This window comes from Carassius gibelio, chromosome B22 (genome assembly GCF_023724105.1).
Source record: "Carassius gibelio isolate Cgi1373 ecotype wild population from Czech Republic chromosome B22, carGib1.2-hapl.c, whole genome shotgun sequence".
Classification (NCBI taxonomy): Eukaryota; Metazoa; Chordata; class Actinopteri; order Cypriniformes; family Cyprinidae; genus Carassius; species Carassius gibelio.
In genome coordinates this window covers 37218419-37236162 of record NC_068417.1, presented here as the reverse complement: position 1 = coordinate 37236162, position 17744 = coordinate 37218419, and the positions used below count along the sequence as shown (strand labels likewise).

At 37.3% G+C, this 17744-nt stretch overlaps 2 protein-coding genes across 3 annotated transcripts; both read left to right on the top strand.

Annotated features, from left to right (window-relative positions):
- The first annotated feature begins 7467 nt into the window (after nucleotides 1-7467).
- si:ch211-284e20.8 (uncharacterized protein LOC563738 homolog) lies at nucleotides 7468-13410 on the top strand. Of its 2 annotated transcripts, none has more exons than XM_052590393.1 (8): nucleotides 7468-7573; nucleotides 9504-9725; nucleotides 10674-10787; nucleotides 10879-10957; nucleotides 11136-11302; nucleotides 11388-11501; nucleotides 11606-11701; nucleotides 12814-13410. In XM_052590393.1, exons 2-8 carry the CDS (start codon nucleotides 9525-9527, stop codon nucleotides 12952-12954), a joined length of 912 nt encoding a protein of 303 aa, XP_052446353.1. In that variant the 5' UTR covers nucleotides 7468-7573; nucleotides 9504-9524; the 3' UTR covers nucleotides 12955-13410. The 2 variants fall into 2 exon arrangements, with proteins under 2 accessions (XP_052446353.1, XP_052446354.1); XM_052590394.1 differs by lacking the exon at nucleotides 7468-7573 and adding an exon at nucleotides 7629-7760.
- A 1471-nt stretch (nucleotides 13411-14881) lies between these two features.
- LOC127987934 (uncharacterized) lies at nucleotides 14882-17497 on the top strand. The gene is made up of 2 exons (XM_052590395.1): nucleotides 14882-14984; nucleotides 16388-17497. Exon 2 carries the CDS (start codon nucleotides 16428-16430, stop codon nucleotides 17316-17318), a length of 891 nt encoding a protein of 296 aa, XP_052446355.1. The 5' UTR covers nucleotides 14882-14984; nucleotides 16388-16427; the 3' UTR covers nucleotides 17319-17497.
- Nucleotides 17498-17744: the final 247 nt, after the last annotated feature.

Here is a 17744-nt window from a genome sequence, read left to right as displayed (position 1 = left end):
GACAGCTAAATAAATCCACATTAGATCAATGAATAAACATCAACGAGAACGGACAAAATACAGAAGAAGACTTTAAACCAAAACAGAGTTTGACCCCTCCCAGAACGGCATGTCCTCGTGCCGACAAAAAAGCCCAACAGAGGAGGGAGGGTGGATGATCAGGGGGCAGGCAATGGAGAGGGAACATAGTCCATAGTGCCAGGGTGGAGTGAATGGAGGGAGCAGGGAGGAGCCATGGAGGCGACAACACCAGGGGGCCGACATACAGAGACTGAGCCGATGGATGATGAGCCCAGGATGGAGACGAGCGGATGGAGAGTCTGGGTGTCACTGAGGGTCCGGAGGGCCAAGGTGGAGCTGAAGGCTCATGCAACCAAGGCAGAGGCAGGGCTCTGGAAGACCGGAGTTGGAGCGACTGAGGATGGAGGCGTATAGTTTCAACAAAATCAACATTACTGATCTTACTGAGGAAAATACAGAGAAACAAATAAAAGCATGCACAGTTTAGTACCATTATTTTTTTTTTACTCCTGTTAAAAGTTTACTTCAAGTCATGCACTTGCATTCTTAATAAGTTAATTTGAAGTGAATTAATACAAATTACTACATTAAAACAATTACAAAAAAAATATTACCTTCAATTTTGTATAAATACATTCAGGAAGGAAATGGCAGCAGCTTATTTCCATTCCTGTTGACCCATTGCTCCAGAGCCACTTGACAACTGCTGTCTTTTTTTCCACTTGATGTGTTTGTCTCGAAGTGGCTTCCATCTTGCCCTGCACTCATTATCTGTGAAGAGACAGAAATGAATGTTTATATTAAAGTTTATTTTATATCAGGAAATTAGTCAGAACGCTTGCCTCTCACTATTGTTTCCAGGAGAGCACAGTGGCTAAATCCATCGAGGACACATGTGCTGCACTGAACAGGTGCATGATGGATACACACACCTAGAAAGACCGACTGAGCAGGAGAGGAATATCTCTTCAAAGTTTTCATCTAGGTGGAATTTCCCTAACTGCACAGGAGCGTTAGATGGGAAGCACACCCTAATGTCCACACTGGTCCTTTAGAGGTCTGTTTGGGTTCATGGTCTCAAGAAGATTTGGAATCATGTTTCTATCTAGTCCAGTACTTTTCATATTATCATATTACTATGTCGTCTATAATAGGACCAGAACATTAAAGTGCTCTGCGGTCAACAACTGTTTTGTTTTCTCAACATCATTTAGAATTGAAACATATGACAGTACTTGACCTCTATGGAGAATGATTAGGTCTGAGGCTCATGAGAGAGGGAATCCCTCGCCTGCCTTCATTCTAGAGCCACCTTTTGAACCAGGGGTGCTCTAAGATCTGCTCTAAAGTCGGCCGCTTCGCTGGATCGCGGTTCAGACACTGGCCAATCAGATCACGGCATGCTGTAAGAGTTTGGAGGAGACATGTATGAACATATCTTCTGATGACTGAAGGTATATGGAAACATTAACATGTTTATCAGTCTCTGTTTCCTCACCTATGGACAAGGTGGGCTTCCAAAACTTAGGGGAAGCTTCCAATGTTTCCCGGATGTTGTAAAAGGGCAGCCGTCTGTTCACCATCAGATACAGCGTAACGCCCAGAGCCCAGACATTTGTTGGGACGGCGTGGTATTTGGGCTGCGAAAAAGCCTCTGGAGGACAGTACTCTGCTGCTCCTGCAAGCAAGAACATTTCATTTCCCACGCTTATTTTCCCAATATTTTACAATAAAAAATAAATACAGAACGCCAGCTCACCTAAATATTTCCAGGTGTCGTAGCCTGTGCTCTCAAACAGGTGAGCGGCGCCAAAGTCAATCAGCTTGATCTCCAGAGTGTCTGTGGTCACCAGGATGTTGTCAGCGTGGATGTCGTTGTGAAAAACGCCGTGGTCTATGCAGTGCTGCACTGCCAGGACTAACTGACGCATTAAGATGGACGCGATCGTTTCAGTCAGTCCTGACGAAACCGTGATGAACTTTCGCAGGACCATGCACGGTTGAGGGCACTCCAGAATAAGAGAGAAGATCTTGGGTCGATCAAACCACTCGTACATTTGTATGACGTAGGGGCTAACTGGAGGACGCCTCAACAGCAGCATCAGAGCCACTTCTCTAGGCAGAGGTGCGGAGCAACCAGGCTATGAACCACAACAAACTGCTTTAGTATTTTTACATGTAATCAACAGAGACTTTCCAGCTCAAGGCTTTACCTTTCACTTTTATTTGTGGTGTGTTAACTACAGTAAATATGGTAAAACCCTTAATGTGGGGTCACATTAGAAGAAAAGAAGGTTCCCTATTGTCTGTACGTATAAAAACACATATCAAATTTTGTAGATCTGTGTGCACCTTTGAATATGTCAACTAAATATGGATTCTTTCATCTTTGCCAACTTACAATTTTAAGATAACGCCTGTTGTTGAATTTGCACAGTCCTTTAATGGCAACCTGCAAAGAGATGAAAAACAGAATTATTATTTATTGTTCTCAGATTCTTCAGTATGTATTTTATTTTAAACATGCATTTGGATGGAGTGGACATGAGGATAATGTTCAGTGAAAGCGTGTTACCTCTTGGCCGTCAGATTTCCGTATTGCCTTGAACACCTTGCCGAAACTTCCGTTTCCAATCAATCCCTGCAGTGTGTATAAACTGTACATAGGTTCTGAAAAACACAAGAGATGGCAGGATTACAGCTCTTATATTATAGCACTGCTGGAATATGTCTCTTAAACAATGAGCAAACAATATGTACATGGTTAAAGTTTACATGTTAGGTGATATCAGAATTACGAAGTAAAAAAATAATACTTGAAAAATAATAGAAAATGAGGGTAGAGCTGACATCACACTCACCGGTCATTGGCTCCCAATTGGGAAGACCTGAGGCAGATGCCGGCTCGGTGTCAGGCACGTTCTGGAGCCCAGACGGTCCCGGGACAGACGCTGTTTCAGGACTGGACTCCACTCTTGTCCGTCTGCAACGGAGGAACGGCTTCTTAACAGCCTTCCATGCTCTCTTGAAGAAGGCATGGATTCTGCTTCTCCTGTTGCCTCGAGATGGAACTTCTTCATTGAAGAAAACCAAAGAGGAAAGTATTAGACCACATACAGTATCTGACCACAGTTTATATGTGTGTGTGTGTGTGTGTGTGTGTGTGTGTGTGTGTGTGTGTTTGTGTGTATATATATATAATGCAATTATTTCCCAACAATAAAACACAGTTTATTTTATAATGAGATGAAAGTTCAGTTTGTAATACTAGTCTGACCTGTTGGGCTTTTCTCAGCAGAAGGCTGTGCACTCACTGCTTCTGCTTCTGCTTCTGCTTCTGCTTCTGCTTGTGAAGCGCTTGTTGACTGCACAGGCTGCTGGGACTCAGCTGGCAGTGAATCGACGCTCAACTCTTCGTCGATCCACTGACAGAAGCCGCTGCAGAAGCTGATGTTATCCAGCCACGCAGCCGCTTCTGTCTCATATACAGCGCTCTTGGGCACTGACTCAGATGAGGTGCACATCTTGATGCCGAGTGTGGACGAACTCTGTGTAGACTCGAAGATTTAGTCTGTACTCTGTGCGTTTCTGTCTGCAGACTCGCGCAAGTAGACTTTTTCTACCGCTCTGTAAACTTGCTCAAGTGACAGTCTTCACAAACGCTCCGATTCTCACCAACTGCGCGTCGACTCTGTGAGTAAGCGCTTATCAGGGACCGGCGAGTGACGTCATCGCGAGGTTCGAACGTTCCAAATGGAGCGCAAGAGAGCAGAAGTGTCATAGTGCATTATTTAAAACAGGGTTTTTTTTTGTTTGTTTTTTTGACACGGCGTTGCTCCCCATTACAGAAGCTGATGGACGAGACGCTTCTAAAAGGAGGTCGCACACAGGACGAGAAGCGCAGCCACTGAAGGCAGTCGGTGCTTATGAACATTATCAAAGTCTGCATCCACCAAGGTTACCAATCAATCAACAGCTATGGCACAGACAACAGTAAGTTCTTTCTTAGTTATTGGTAACTTAATGCATGGTAGAAAATCTGAGAAGTGTTTGAATCCTCTCTCTCTGCTTACATTTAGGGTTTAAGATATATATAGTCATATTCTAACTAATGTTTATTTACAGTATGTTTGTAATGTGTATTAGTGCTTATAGGAATGAGTGTATGCATGTTTCCTTTATTCATTTGTATTTGTTTCTCTCTTTATAGAAACCACACTCGAAATTACACACCTTTAAACTCACTCTACATACAAGTAAGAGGAAGGAATAAACAGAATAATAAGAATTATCTCTCTGCTCTTCATTTATTGAATATTTGGCCTTAAGTGGTGATTTGGCCAACACACCTGAGTGAACCTGGTGATAAACACAGAATTAGCACCAAGACTGAGCATCTAATCATTATCTTCACTTCAGTTTTGTTGTATTCTATCTGTTGTTTGTTGTTAAACGGTAGTAGTATTATTTGTTTAGCTAACTTTTAGCTAGCCAGCCTGAGTAAAAAATTGAAACAAAAGCCTAACTTATTAAATAAATTAAATAAATGTACTGTATTTTAGTTTATGTTTCAGTTTATAGTATCTGTTACTATTCCAAAAACCCAATTCCAAGAAAGTTGGGATACTGTACAGATTGTGAGTTAAAAAGGAATGGAATAATTTAAAAATCTCATAAACTTCACAATCGAATATAGATAACATATCAAATATTGAAAGTGAGGCAATTTGAAATGGCATGCCAAATATTGGCTCATTTTGGATTTCATGAGAGCTACCCATTCCAAAAACGTTGGGACAGGTAGCAATAAGAGACCGGAAAAGTTAAATGTACATATTAGGAACAGCTGGAGGACCAATTTGGCAACGTGACTGGGTATAAAAAGAGTTTAGGAATATTTCAAAAAAACGTTGCCGGTGAACAAAATCCACCGTGCCATTCGCCATTGCCGGCTAAAACACTATAGGTAAAAAAAGAAGCCATATCTAAACATGATTCAGAAGCGCAGGCATTTTCTCTGGGTTAAGGCTCATTTAAAGTAATAATAATAATAATTCCTTACATTTATATAGTTCTTTTCTAGGCACTCAAAGCGCTTACATAGTCAGGGGGTATCTCCTCATCCACCACCAGTGTGCAGCATCCACCTGGATGATGCGACGGCAGCCATAGTGCGCCAGAACACCCACCACACACCAGCTTACTGGTGGAGAGGAGACAGAGTGATGAAGCCAATCAGCAGATATGGGGATTGTTAGGAGGCCATGATGGTCGGAGGTCAAAGGGCAAATTTAGCCAGGATGCCGAGGTCACACCTCTACTCTTTACGAAAGACATCCTGGGATTTTTAATGACCACAGAGAGTCAGGACCTCGGTTTAACGTCTCATCCGAAGGACGGTGCTTGTTGACAGTATAGTGTCCCCATCACTACACTGGGGCGCTAGGACCCACACAGACCACAGGGTGAGCACCCCCTGCTGGCCTCACTAGCACCTCTTCCAGCAGCAACCTAGTTTTCTCAGGAGGTCTCCCATCCAGGTACTGACCAGGCTCAGCCCTGCTTAGCTTTAGTGGGAAACCGGTCTTGGGCTCCAGGGTGATATGGCTGCCAGCAAAGTAGAAAACTGTTCTGTGGTCAGACGAATCAAAATTTGAAGTTATTTTTGGAAAACTGGGACTCCATGTCATCCGGACTAAAGAGGACAAGGACAGCCCAAGGTGTTTTCAGCGCTCAATTCAGAAGCCTGTATCTCTGATGGTATGGGGTTGCATGAGTGTGTGTGGCATGGGCAGCTTACACATCTGGAAAGGCACCATCAATGCTGAAAGATATATCCAAGTTCTAGAACAACATATCCTCCCATCCAGACGTCATCTCTTTCAGGGAAGACCTTGCATTTTCATCATGACGATCCCAGTCCACATACTGCATCAATTACAACATCATGGCTGTGTAGAAGAAGGATCCGGGTACTGAAATGTCCAGCCTTCAGTCCAGATCTTTCACCCACAGAAAACATTTGGTGCATCATAAAGAGGAAGATGTGACAAAGAAGACCTAAGACAGTTGAGCAACTAGAAGCCTGTATTAGACAAGAATGGGACAACATTCCTATTCCTAAACTTGAGAAACTTGTCTCCTCAGTCCCCAGACGTTTGCAGACTGTTATAAAAAGAAGAGGGGATGCCACACAGTGTTAAACATGGCCTTGTCCCAACTTTTTTGAGATGTGTTGAAGCCATGAAATTTGAAATCAACTTATTTTTCCCTTAAACTGATACATTTTCTCAGTTTAAACATTTGATATGTCATCTATGTTGTATTGTGTTTCTGTTTTTACTCACAATTTGTACAGTGTCCCAACTTTTTTGGAATCAGGTTTGTATATATATATATATATATATATATATATATATATATATATATATATATATATATATATATATAAATGGAGCCGACAACACCAGGGGGCCGACTGACAGAGAATGATGGATAAGGAGCCCAAGATGGAGCTGAGCGGATGGAGAGTTGGGGTGACACTGAGGGTCTGGAGGCCAATGACAGTAGGTACGTTTACGTTTACATGGATAACTATATTCAGATTTTAAGACAATACTCTTATTAAGAACCTACCACGTAAACAGATTTTTTGATTACTTTTATCTGGCTAAAGTCATACTCAAAGTAAACACAAATCGAATGAATCACTCTATTACCGTTGTGTAGGATTTTTCACTGCATTTTGCAACAAGATACACACAGCAGTGGTGAACCATTTTACAGCAAACAAAAAAGCATGGTTTCAACAATGCTGTGATATGTTTGGACGTCTAGCATTACAAATAATTAACTGCACGTCTTCTATATTTGGCACATTGCATCCTGTGCGCATATCACCACATACTTTTGCTGTTATGCAGATAAACTGCACTTGAAGCTTTCAGTAAATTAAAAATGAAATGGCATTATTGGTTTGGAGAATGAAACATGGAAGGCACAAGTAAATAAAGAGTTTGCCTAGTCAAAAACTTACTCAATAAAAAACGGTACACCTCAAGGGACTGTATGTTGACCTATTTTGTTTAAGCTTTATATGCTGATGATAGGGCATTATGGGTGAGGAGTCAAAAATCCAAAACGCAATATATCAGGTTGTCAGATGGTCGAATGAGTGGGGCTTTTGGTTATCTGAGAAAAAACGGCAGATAAGTGCAAGAGAGGTATACATATACTAAAATATTTATTGGGATATAGATGGGGTGCATCAGGTAATTCATTTAATTTATAAATAAGGCTGGCATGATCTTTCTGAAAGAAACTCAGGTTGTAAACAGGATTTAGGATTGGTTGTTGTTGTTGTTTTTTATTAATACAGCAGATTATATAAAAATATCCCAATGAGATCACAGCTCAGTCCAGTAGATGGAGGTAATGCACTTGTCTTGCAAACTGCCAATAGAAACCACAGAAGAAGCAGGTCACACGTGACGCTGTAACGGGAGAACCCTGTTTGTAAACTTGGACTTACTTCCAGCTGTAGATTGGAGCTGTAAGACAATGTTTAGATGATAACGAAAATATAGAAAATATATATATATATTTATTAGAAAGTAGGCTGTTGTTGTATTACAGTAACTGAATATGTTTTAACAGTATTTTCGCTGAAGGTCATTTTCTTTTGAATTCATTAGTAGGCTGTTAGGGAAGCTTGTTCTGTGGGTCATTCCTGAGACTCGGTAACTATTAAACTTGGAATATATTTTTCATCTACTTGTGATTCAACTTCTAAATACGTTATATCATTAGTTACATATCAAACCTCCAAAAAAACATTTTCAGGCACTAAAGACCTTTTATTATTTTCAGTTGGTTTTTTTATTTATTTATTTATTTTTTTAACAGAAATTGTTATAAAACAAACATATCCCTATAGCAATTTAATGATAACAAATGTAAAATGTATAATAATTTCCACATTTTTACAGGACTGAATCTGAAAATACACAAGCTGTTTGTCTACGGTCTCTTTATTTTTGTAAAAATAATTTTACATCTAAACTAAAACCACAATGTTATTGTATTAGTCCTTAAGATGTCAGATGGTAATCAGCAAGAAACACTATTGTTCTTAATGTTCTTCCCTGTATTTTTCTAATAATAGTAATTTGACGGGGTTGAAGTCTGTAACACATTTGAAGGGATTCATTGGCTTAAATGAAAATGTTTGGTTTTGTTTCTCTCTCATATTGTCCCGTTGTCTCTGGGTCAACATATCTGCATGCTAACATTGTCTGTCTGCTGCAGATGTGTATGATGTATGATGTATGATGCTCATCAACGTTTAAGTGGAGATATTACATCAAAATTATATTTAAAACAAAAATATGAGTCATGATTTTGGAGTATACTGTATGTATTTACTGAAACCATGATTTTTTTTTTTTTATTTGTTCATTAAAATTATAATAAAATGAAGCAAATAACTCAACCCTGTACCAAGTTTACAACCCTGTAACATTGAGAAATATATATTTGTGACAGGGTTGTGGCCGCTGCTCCTCATGTCGGGTAGCAGAGTATATGCCAGCAATAAAATAAGTACACTGTATATACTTATGTATTCAAATAAAATGTTGAAAAAGTTATTAATAATTAATAATTATCTTAATTTTATCTGATGGGGTTGAGTTGTACCCTCCCCGACTATAACATGCCTCAAAAATATGAATAAAAGTAAGATATACATAACCATTTTCTGCACTAAAGAGACCTGAACGATGTCATTTCTGGGAAATGATGTCACAAATGAGTCGAGACGAAATGATTATTTAGGGGCGTAGAATGATTAGAGAGACGGGGTTGAGTTCAGGCTGACGGACATTACTTTAAAGTCTTCTTTATCAAATATTTAGCATTATTTTTAGAAAAATATTTTTTTTACAAGAAAGGAACTGAAATGAGTCCTTACACTGTTGCCGAAAATCACATTTTGTTCATAATTCTCTTAAGTACAAACTCATGTACTTGACATGACAGAATGCTTGGTTTAAGATAGATATTATACATTATTTTACGCAAAAAAATATTACAATGCAATAATTATTTTAAAAATGGGCATCCCAAAGTTTTGTGAAAAGCTTCTAGCAGTTAATTTTGGTGAACTCACACTATGAATAAACTATACTACCGAATCCCAGGAATGACCCCTGTAATATTTATTGCATTCAAATGTATTCATGTTAATAATATATTTCTATGATAACATGTTTATTATGTCAGTGCATGCTAATGTCAAATATGACTCTCATGATAATAGCAGCAGCTTCAAGCCTTCAGTGCTGTAGTTTCGACCTGTATTGCATCACTGTTTACGAGCTGGCAGACAGGAGCACATAGAGCAGATAAAGCCTGTGTTTGCTGACAGCTGCAGGGGAAAGTTCAGTGCTTTGTGTAAGTTTTCACCTGCCATCTCTCTGCAGAAGTGTCCCAGGAACACAGAGATGAGGACACAGTCTGTGCTCTTGCTGTTGTTGGTGTGTGTGTTGTGGCAGGACGGCAGCGCCTCGCTCATAACCGCTGGATGCCAGGACGCCGCTGTGGTGAAGGCCGCCGAGGACACACTAGAGCAGATCAACGCTGACAGACAGGAGGGCTACGTGCTCTCACTCAACAGACTTCATGATGTCACACAGGACATAAAGGTGAGTGAGTGCTGATACTAATGTGGATGCATCTGAGTAACAACGGGAGTTTTGAATGAAGATGCCCAAAATGACAAGAAGAAACAGTGACTGATAAAGGGTTAATTGACCCAAAAACTAAAATTCCCACTTTCTAGTTCTTTCAAACCTATATGAGTTTCTTCCTTTTGCTGAACACAAAAGATGATATTTTGAAGAAAGTTGATAACCAAACAGTTGCTGGTATAGTAACAAACACTCTTTGGTTACCAGCATTCTTCAAAATATCATCTTTTCAGTTCAGCAGAAGAAAAAAACACACACGTTTGGATGAACATAAGGATGAGCAAATCATTTTTTGGGTGTACTATCCCTTTAAGTAAGGTTAAAGGGGTAAAATAAATTAAAACGTGGATAACATCTACATCTTGTGTCTTCCATGTATAACATTTTAAACTACTTAATTCTCATTTAATTGTGTTGAATTATTTACTAATTATTTAATTGTTTTTTCAAACCAAAAAAAAAATGTTTTCTGAATATACAGTATTTCAATATTGATTTTATAATTTATAATTTTCATATATATATATATATATATATATATATATATATATATATATATATATATATATATATATATATTAAACCAAACTGAAATCTGCTATGCATACTGATTTTACACTTACATGATAAAAAAATATTATCAGATCAGTTTAAATGTGAATAAGTGTACACACACACACACAAAAAAGATGCAATATGAATTTACAATTATAAAAAAAAAAAAATTAAATATCCGATATTTTTTAAATATGAAAATATGTACTTTTTTGACTTTTTTTTAACCAAATGCATGTTCATGGTTTTTGGGTAATGAAATCCGAAAAGACATGCAACGAAGATAACATTATAAAGCTTGATTCTTTGAGATATTCTTCCATGGTAGTTTCTTTTCTTCTATCAAAGGCAGAAGGCGTGAACCATTTCCACCTGACGATGGATGTCCTGGAAACAGAGTGTCATGTGATCAGCAGGAGAAGCTGGAAATCCTGTGCTGTGAAGGGGGTTGGCAGTCTACCGGTATGTGCTCTGCTCTGTAGAGAAGATCATCAGAACTTCATAGACTTCTTATAGTCAAATACAATGAAACACATATGATACACTCCTTTAGGTGTTCGGGACGTGTGACGCATCGGTTTCCCTTCAGAGCTCCATCAAAGTTGAGAATTACAACTGCACCATTCAACAAGGTGTGCTGTGACTGCATTAACTTCTCTTACATTAATGCAGGATATTGTAGAAAATGAAAAGAGATAATGGTGTCTTATACACACCGAAAGTAACTTGGATTGTAGACTCGTGGCTTTGTTCTGTATAATGCCTTCATCTTTGTTCGTAGGTGTAATACTTTTTTTAATGCTTTCACAGTGGCAGCTCGAGCTATAGTAAATACTTGCCCCGACTGTCCAACTGCAGAACGCTTGGATGATCCCGTTATATCTGAGACCACAAGGCTGGCCCTGCAGAAATTTAACAAGGACAGCGCTTCTCCACATGTCTTTGCTCTTCTGAATATAACAGCAGCCAGCATGCAGGTACTGTATGTCAACATCAGTAAATCAATCGATCGACTGGTCCTGTCCTGCATACATGACTGGAGATGTGTGTTGTGTTTTGCAGTGGGTTGTGGGTCCGTCTTATTTTGTGGACTTCACCATTCAAGAGACTGACTGCAAGAAAAGCACGGCTGATATCGAGCTGGCGCAATGCAAGCTGAAGGACTCAGAGTCAGCAGTAAGAGCTTGTTCACATCAGAATCAAATAAACAATTTGCTTTATATTGCCTTTACCGCTCAAATGTCTGTAAGTGGAGTAACCTTTCTTTCTGTTGGCTGAAGCACAAGGGCTTTTGCACTGGTTCACACATCAATGCTGATGACGGGCTCGAGATCAAGGTTCCTGTTGAGGTCAAATGTGACATTTTTCAACCAATGGTGGGTGGATTGCATTGATTAGGAGTCATTAAAATTAGCAATATTAATCACTTTAACTATGTTATGCAGTAGCTAGGGCTGCGCGGTTAATCGCATTCGATTGTCATGCACATCTTGTCAGTAAAGCTGCTTCTGTGATTAGTAGTAAATCACCTGTTTTCAGGCTGAGCAGCATTTACTACACAGAGCCGTAGTTCACTGACAAGCTATGCAAAAATCACATTCATAATCACAGGCGATATAATCGTAAGATTATGAAAATCGTCGAAATCATTTGCGATAATGACAGCTGTTTGCGTATCTTCTCGGTGAACTACGGCTCTGTGTAGTAAATGGTGCTCCATCTGAAAGCACGTGAAAATACAACAATTGTTAATATGATTTTACACCAAACTCACTTCATAACGTCAGTCGAGTGTTTAAAATAAACCCTTCTGTGAGAAGATGTGGCTTCTTACACAGAATCATTAGGAGAATGGCATCTACGCTAATATTAGTCTGTTTCTCTGTTTCTTCATTTATTTATTTGAAAGGTGTCTCTTCTGCTCACAAAGGCTGCATTTATTTGATCAATAATACAGTAATACTGTGAAATTACTATTTAAAATAACTGTTTTCTATGTGAATATATTTAAAAATAGAATTTATTTCTGTGATGCTCCGCTGTATTTTCAGCATCGTTCCTCCAGTCTTCAGAGTCACATGATCTTCAGAAATCATTCTGATATGATGATTTACTGCTCAAGAAACATTTCTGATTATTATCAGTGTTGAAAACTGTTGTGCCGTTTATTGTGTAATTGGTAGCATTATAAATGTCTTTACCGTCACTTTAGATCAATTGAAAATGCGTCCTTACTGAATGAAAGCATTAATTTATACATTTATTAGCAATAGTGTATCTGCTTAAAGTTTATTTTGTCAGCTTTTAGAAAAAAAACGCTCGCAGATGAGCTCAAAGCTATTAAAGCTGTATAAAAGATACTATCTAATAACTAGATGAACTAAAACTTTAATATAGAGGATTTTTATGAACTGCTTTAAATCGGCCAGTGCAAAAAAAGTATCAAAACCGGTTTGTGATTTTTCATTGTTGTTCTGTTGTTCTCCAGGCTGCTCGACCAGGGTCTTTCGGATCAGTTCATGTGGTCTCTCCTCCCCCCGAGCAAGTGTCCCCCAGATCCCAGCCCACGGCCAGCAGCTGTCCCGGGGAGAGACGACACCGGCTCGGACTGACGGAGCTGGACCTCTGATGGAAATCACTTATACAGTCCAAACAAGCACTGCAGATCTCCACTTCTCCCAAGATGTGCTTTACTTTTCATATTTACAGTTTTACACTATATACTGTAGTTTTTTGCCTATGCAATTTGTGTTAGTCTAATGACAAAAAATATCTTGATTCAACACGATTATTTGAAGTAGTCTAACTTGAATGAATTATTTCGGTTTGGCAAGTAATAATTAATTAATAAAAAGAGGACAATTATGACAGTTAACCGAATCCTGAGCATGTGGGGCTGATGTACACATTAAAAATAAGTAAATTCAAAGGACTTTTCTTTCAGTGTTGTTTTGCCCTATCATGTAATAAATTAAACCGAAAATGTGGCAAAAAAAAAAAAATAATGTAGGAAGTGAAATCTTTGAAATCGATAAATCAAACCGCTCTCGTTTCCTGATAATGATAATAAACATCTGAAACCTGCTGTGCTCAGAGGGATGTGGTGGATCAGAAGCCAAGATAGTGATGTTGCCTAATGATTTGCTTTTTCTTTCTTTTCCTGAGTTACTTCATTTGCTGAAGATGTTGATTTCAGGGAAATTCCATATTTGTCTCGTGTTCATCCAGTGGTTTCATGGGATCAGCTGTGTTATCAGTTGCATTATCTCACTGTTTTATCAGTTATTATAAAAGTTGTATGAGTTGTCCACTATTATACATTTCCATCGGACACAACACTCTTATAATAAAAGTGTGTAAAAGGTTCTTCACAGGGATGCCATGGAAGAACCATTTTTGGTTCCACAAAGAAACATTCAGAGAACGCTTCTTTAAAGATCCATCTCTTTCTTATCTTTTTTTATAATCTGAAGAACCTTCTTTTGCAAAACAAAGAAGCTTTTGTGAAACAGGAAGGTTCTTTAGATGTTAAAGGTTCTTTATGGAACCATTTAGACAAAAAGGTTCTACTGGGGCATCGTGAAGCACCTTTAGTTTTACGAGCGAACATATACAGTAAGGATTTAATTCTGACTTATTAAATATTTTTATAATCCTAAAAGTAAGGAAATAGATGTTTCATATAAAACAACAAGAATTTTAGAAATAACTCCATAAATGTGTAATTTAGATTTGTCCCTGGATGTGTTAATGTTTTAGTTATCAGTTAATCAAACAATCCTAATCGAGACAATGCCAGACAAGGTCAAGTTAATACTAAAATGTTTTAACAATTAATTGCACAATTATAGTCTAGACAGATAAGTGCCAATGTCATTGTGAAATACTTCGGCTCTCCTGCAGTGAGGAAGAGGAAGAGATGAATGGAGAGATTTTAAAGCAATATACCCCTTAATATATGAATGAAATATTTTGTTTTGGCAAGCAATAATTAATTAAGAAAAAAAGGTACAATTATGTCAATTATACAATTATATAATACAATTATAGAGAGATTTCAATGTACCCCTACATAAAAAAAAATAATACAGATACAAATCTGTAGGCAACATGCAGTATAGACAAATAAAGAGCATAATAGAAAAAGTTTGGTAATCATCAATCAAACATGGGGAATATAGCAGTTTTTGATTTTTCAGCCCGTTCTTTTCTTGAAAAAATGTTCTCTTTAGAAATCAAAAATGAACTTAAAACTGTTTAAAAAAAAAAAAAAAAAAAAAAAAAAAACTAAAGTTGCAGTTTATGTTAGTTAATCCACAGAATCATGGGGAAATGTTCGATCGAGTTTGAATCGCTGTTGAAATTTGCTAATTGATTTAGCCTTGATATCATGACTTTGTTTCTTGTTTTCGAATATGGATTGTAAAAATGTGGAAGTAGAATATTTTGTTAACCTTTTTATTCATCATAAAAACAACTGACCATAAATCAACGCTGAAGGTTGGTCATGTGCCAGCTGGGTTGGGAAATAAGTTGGTTAATGATGAAATAAGAGCAATGGGTGGGTGAGGAGCAGGTAATATGGCATATAAATGAGAGCTCTATCATCAGTCAAAAGCTGTGTCCTCTACAACACGCAAGACATTCCTGCATTTACGGGTAAGGTAGTAATGTTTTATTCTCAAGTGAATTAACATTGAACTGTGCAGAATAATGTCACTATTGCTTTCTGTAGAGCTTCTTTGCAGCTGAATTTAATTTGGTTCATAATTGATGAATTTTGCAACATTGAAACTATTATTGAACTGATTTGAATCAACACTGAGCTGAATAATGACTTTTTTGTATGGGGCACTATATACTTTTTATGACTACAAATATTTAACATTTATTGTTTTCCTATATTCAAATACAAATATATGTTCCCCCATATATGGTAACACTTTATAATAACTGCATGCTATTAATAATTAGTTAAGCATTAGGAAACAGTTAATTAATCATTTATAAATCATTAATAAACATTTATAAACAGTTTATAAATACAAATATAAATGCTTTATACCTGATTTAAAAGCATATCTATAATGTGTTTAATAATTGTTTTTTCATACTTTATTAATGATCAATTTATCATTTCTAAATTAAGTATAGCATTATTTACACACCAGTTATTAAGGAGTTGTCAGTGGTTCATAAGATCACTTAGAAATTGTAAGTAAATTATTAATAAACTATTTAAATGTGCATTCATACATTTTATTCAGACATATAGTAATAGTTACTTATAGTGTTAATAAATGGTTTATTAACATGTATTTCTACTGTAATTCAGGGTTAATTCAGGTTGTTATAAAACATGTAGTTGTTAGTTAACTATTTTTGTGAGCTCATCTAAAGTGAGGACTATTTATGCCTTGTAAAGCTTTTACAAATGAGATTTAAAGGCTTTTAATATTTCTATGTTCTACAGTATATCACTGTGTGGTGTTTGTTTCTGTTTTTTGTTTAGAAGATAACTGAGCCTTTAAATATCCTTTATAAATGCTTTACAAGGCATAACTAGTCCTCACTTTAGATGAGCTCACATAAATAGTTAACTGACTAACACTACTAAATGCTTTATAACTACCTGAATTTACTACATTTCTTTTGATCTTATGAATCACTGGCAACTCCTAAATAACTGGTTTGTAAATAATGCTATACTTCATTGAGAAATGATAAATTGATCATGAATAAAGTATGAAAATACAATTATTAAACACATTATAGATATGCTTTTAAATCAAGAATAAAGCATTTATATCCGTATTTATAAACTGCTTATTACTGTCTATTAATGCTTTATAAATTATGAATTACCTGTTTACTAATGCTTAATTAATGATTAATAGTGTGCAGTTATTATAAACTGTTACCAAAACCTTTTTTTATATATATAAACAACGGTCTTAAATACTATGCATGTCAGAAATGACTTATACTGTTAATAGCAAACTGAAATAGTTTACTTATTGTGTAATAATGTGATAAATTAAGTTTTTGTTTTGTTTTGGCAGAACATTAACTTGCTTCCTCAGTGAAAAAAAGAGAAGAAAAATGGCAAATGGAAGTCACATAACAAAGCTCAATGTCTCCACAAATGACGATGAGGAGCAAATACTTAGAGCTAATAATTATCTTTTCATCAATACTGACCTCAATGGAGGTACTGGGAAAAACCGGGTCTTTCTTTGGTACAAGAAAGAGTGCGGCATGAATCCTGTGACAAGGATCCAGTTTTCGTTCAATGATAGCATGAAGTCCGGTCTGGATGATGCTGCATATGAGCTGGTGGACAAGAATCTGAATGTTGGCACTCGTGGAGATCCCATCTATCTGTGGTACTTCTATGGCAACGGCGAATCTGACATTCCCATTGTAGACGTGAAAGTAAGCAAAGATGCTGAAGAAGAACCTGCTTTCCTGCACGACGGCTGGGAGAGACTGGGCTGTGATCTGAACCGTAACGCAGGAGGAAACTTCATCTACCTGTGGGTGAAGAGAGAGAAGCCCAGCTACATCTGTGAGATCACAGCCACCGTTGACTCCACTTCTGACAAAAGCCTGTTTGAGCAGGGCTTCACCCGTGTGGATGAAGACACCAATCGTGGTGCTACTGGGGCAACAACAGTCTTTCTCTGGTATCGCCGCCTTCCTGATGTGAGCAGGACTCTCACTGCTTTCAATGTCTCCACCAGCTCCCACGACGAAACACTGACTGCGAAAGAAGGCTTCGATAAACTCGATGTCAATCTCAACCAAGGAACCAGTGGAAAAAAGGTCTTCGCTTGGTACACAAACAAAGGATGTGAAGCGCAGATCAAAAACATGGTTCTGCTGGTCAACCCTGGGGCCTGGATCACATACCAGAAAGCTGGGGTCAACTTTATCAACAAAAATCTGAATGAGGGCAACAACGGCAGGAAAATGTACCTAGCCTACAAATAGTGCTGTGGCTTAAATAAGCAAATTGGTGCACAATCCATGGAAATTGTAATGCATGAATACAAAATTGTAATACATGAATACAAAAATCATACTTTAAAATTATATTGTGATTGAATACCCTTAATGTTGATTTACAATCAAGCACACAATTGTCTTGAGTTTTTGTTATAAATCATAATGAAATAAAGGCTTCTTCAACCACAATAAATGTTTGGTGTTGTTTTTATACTTGTGACCTGTCTTTGGGACATACAGTGTATAATAATATGCACTGTACAATCATCATATATTTCATTAACACAATGAATTCAAAGTGATTACATAACTATTACTAATAAAATCTTTTAATCTTTTTTGTTAAGTCTAATATAACAGTAATGTTTTAGTTATTTTTCTTTGTATTTGTGAAAATATAATTGGAACCAC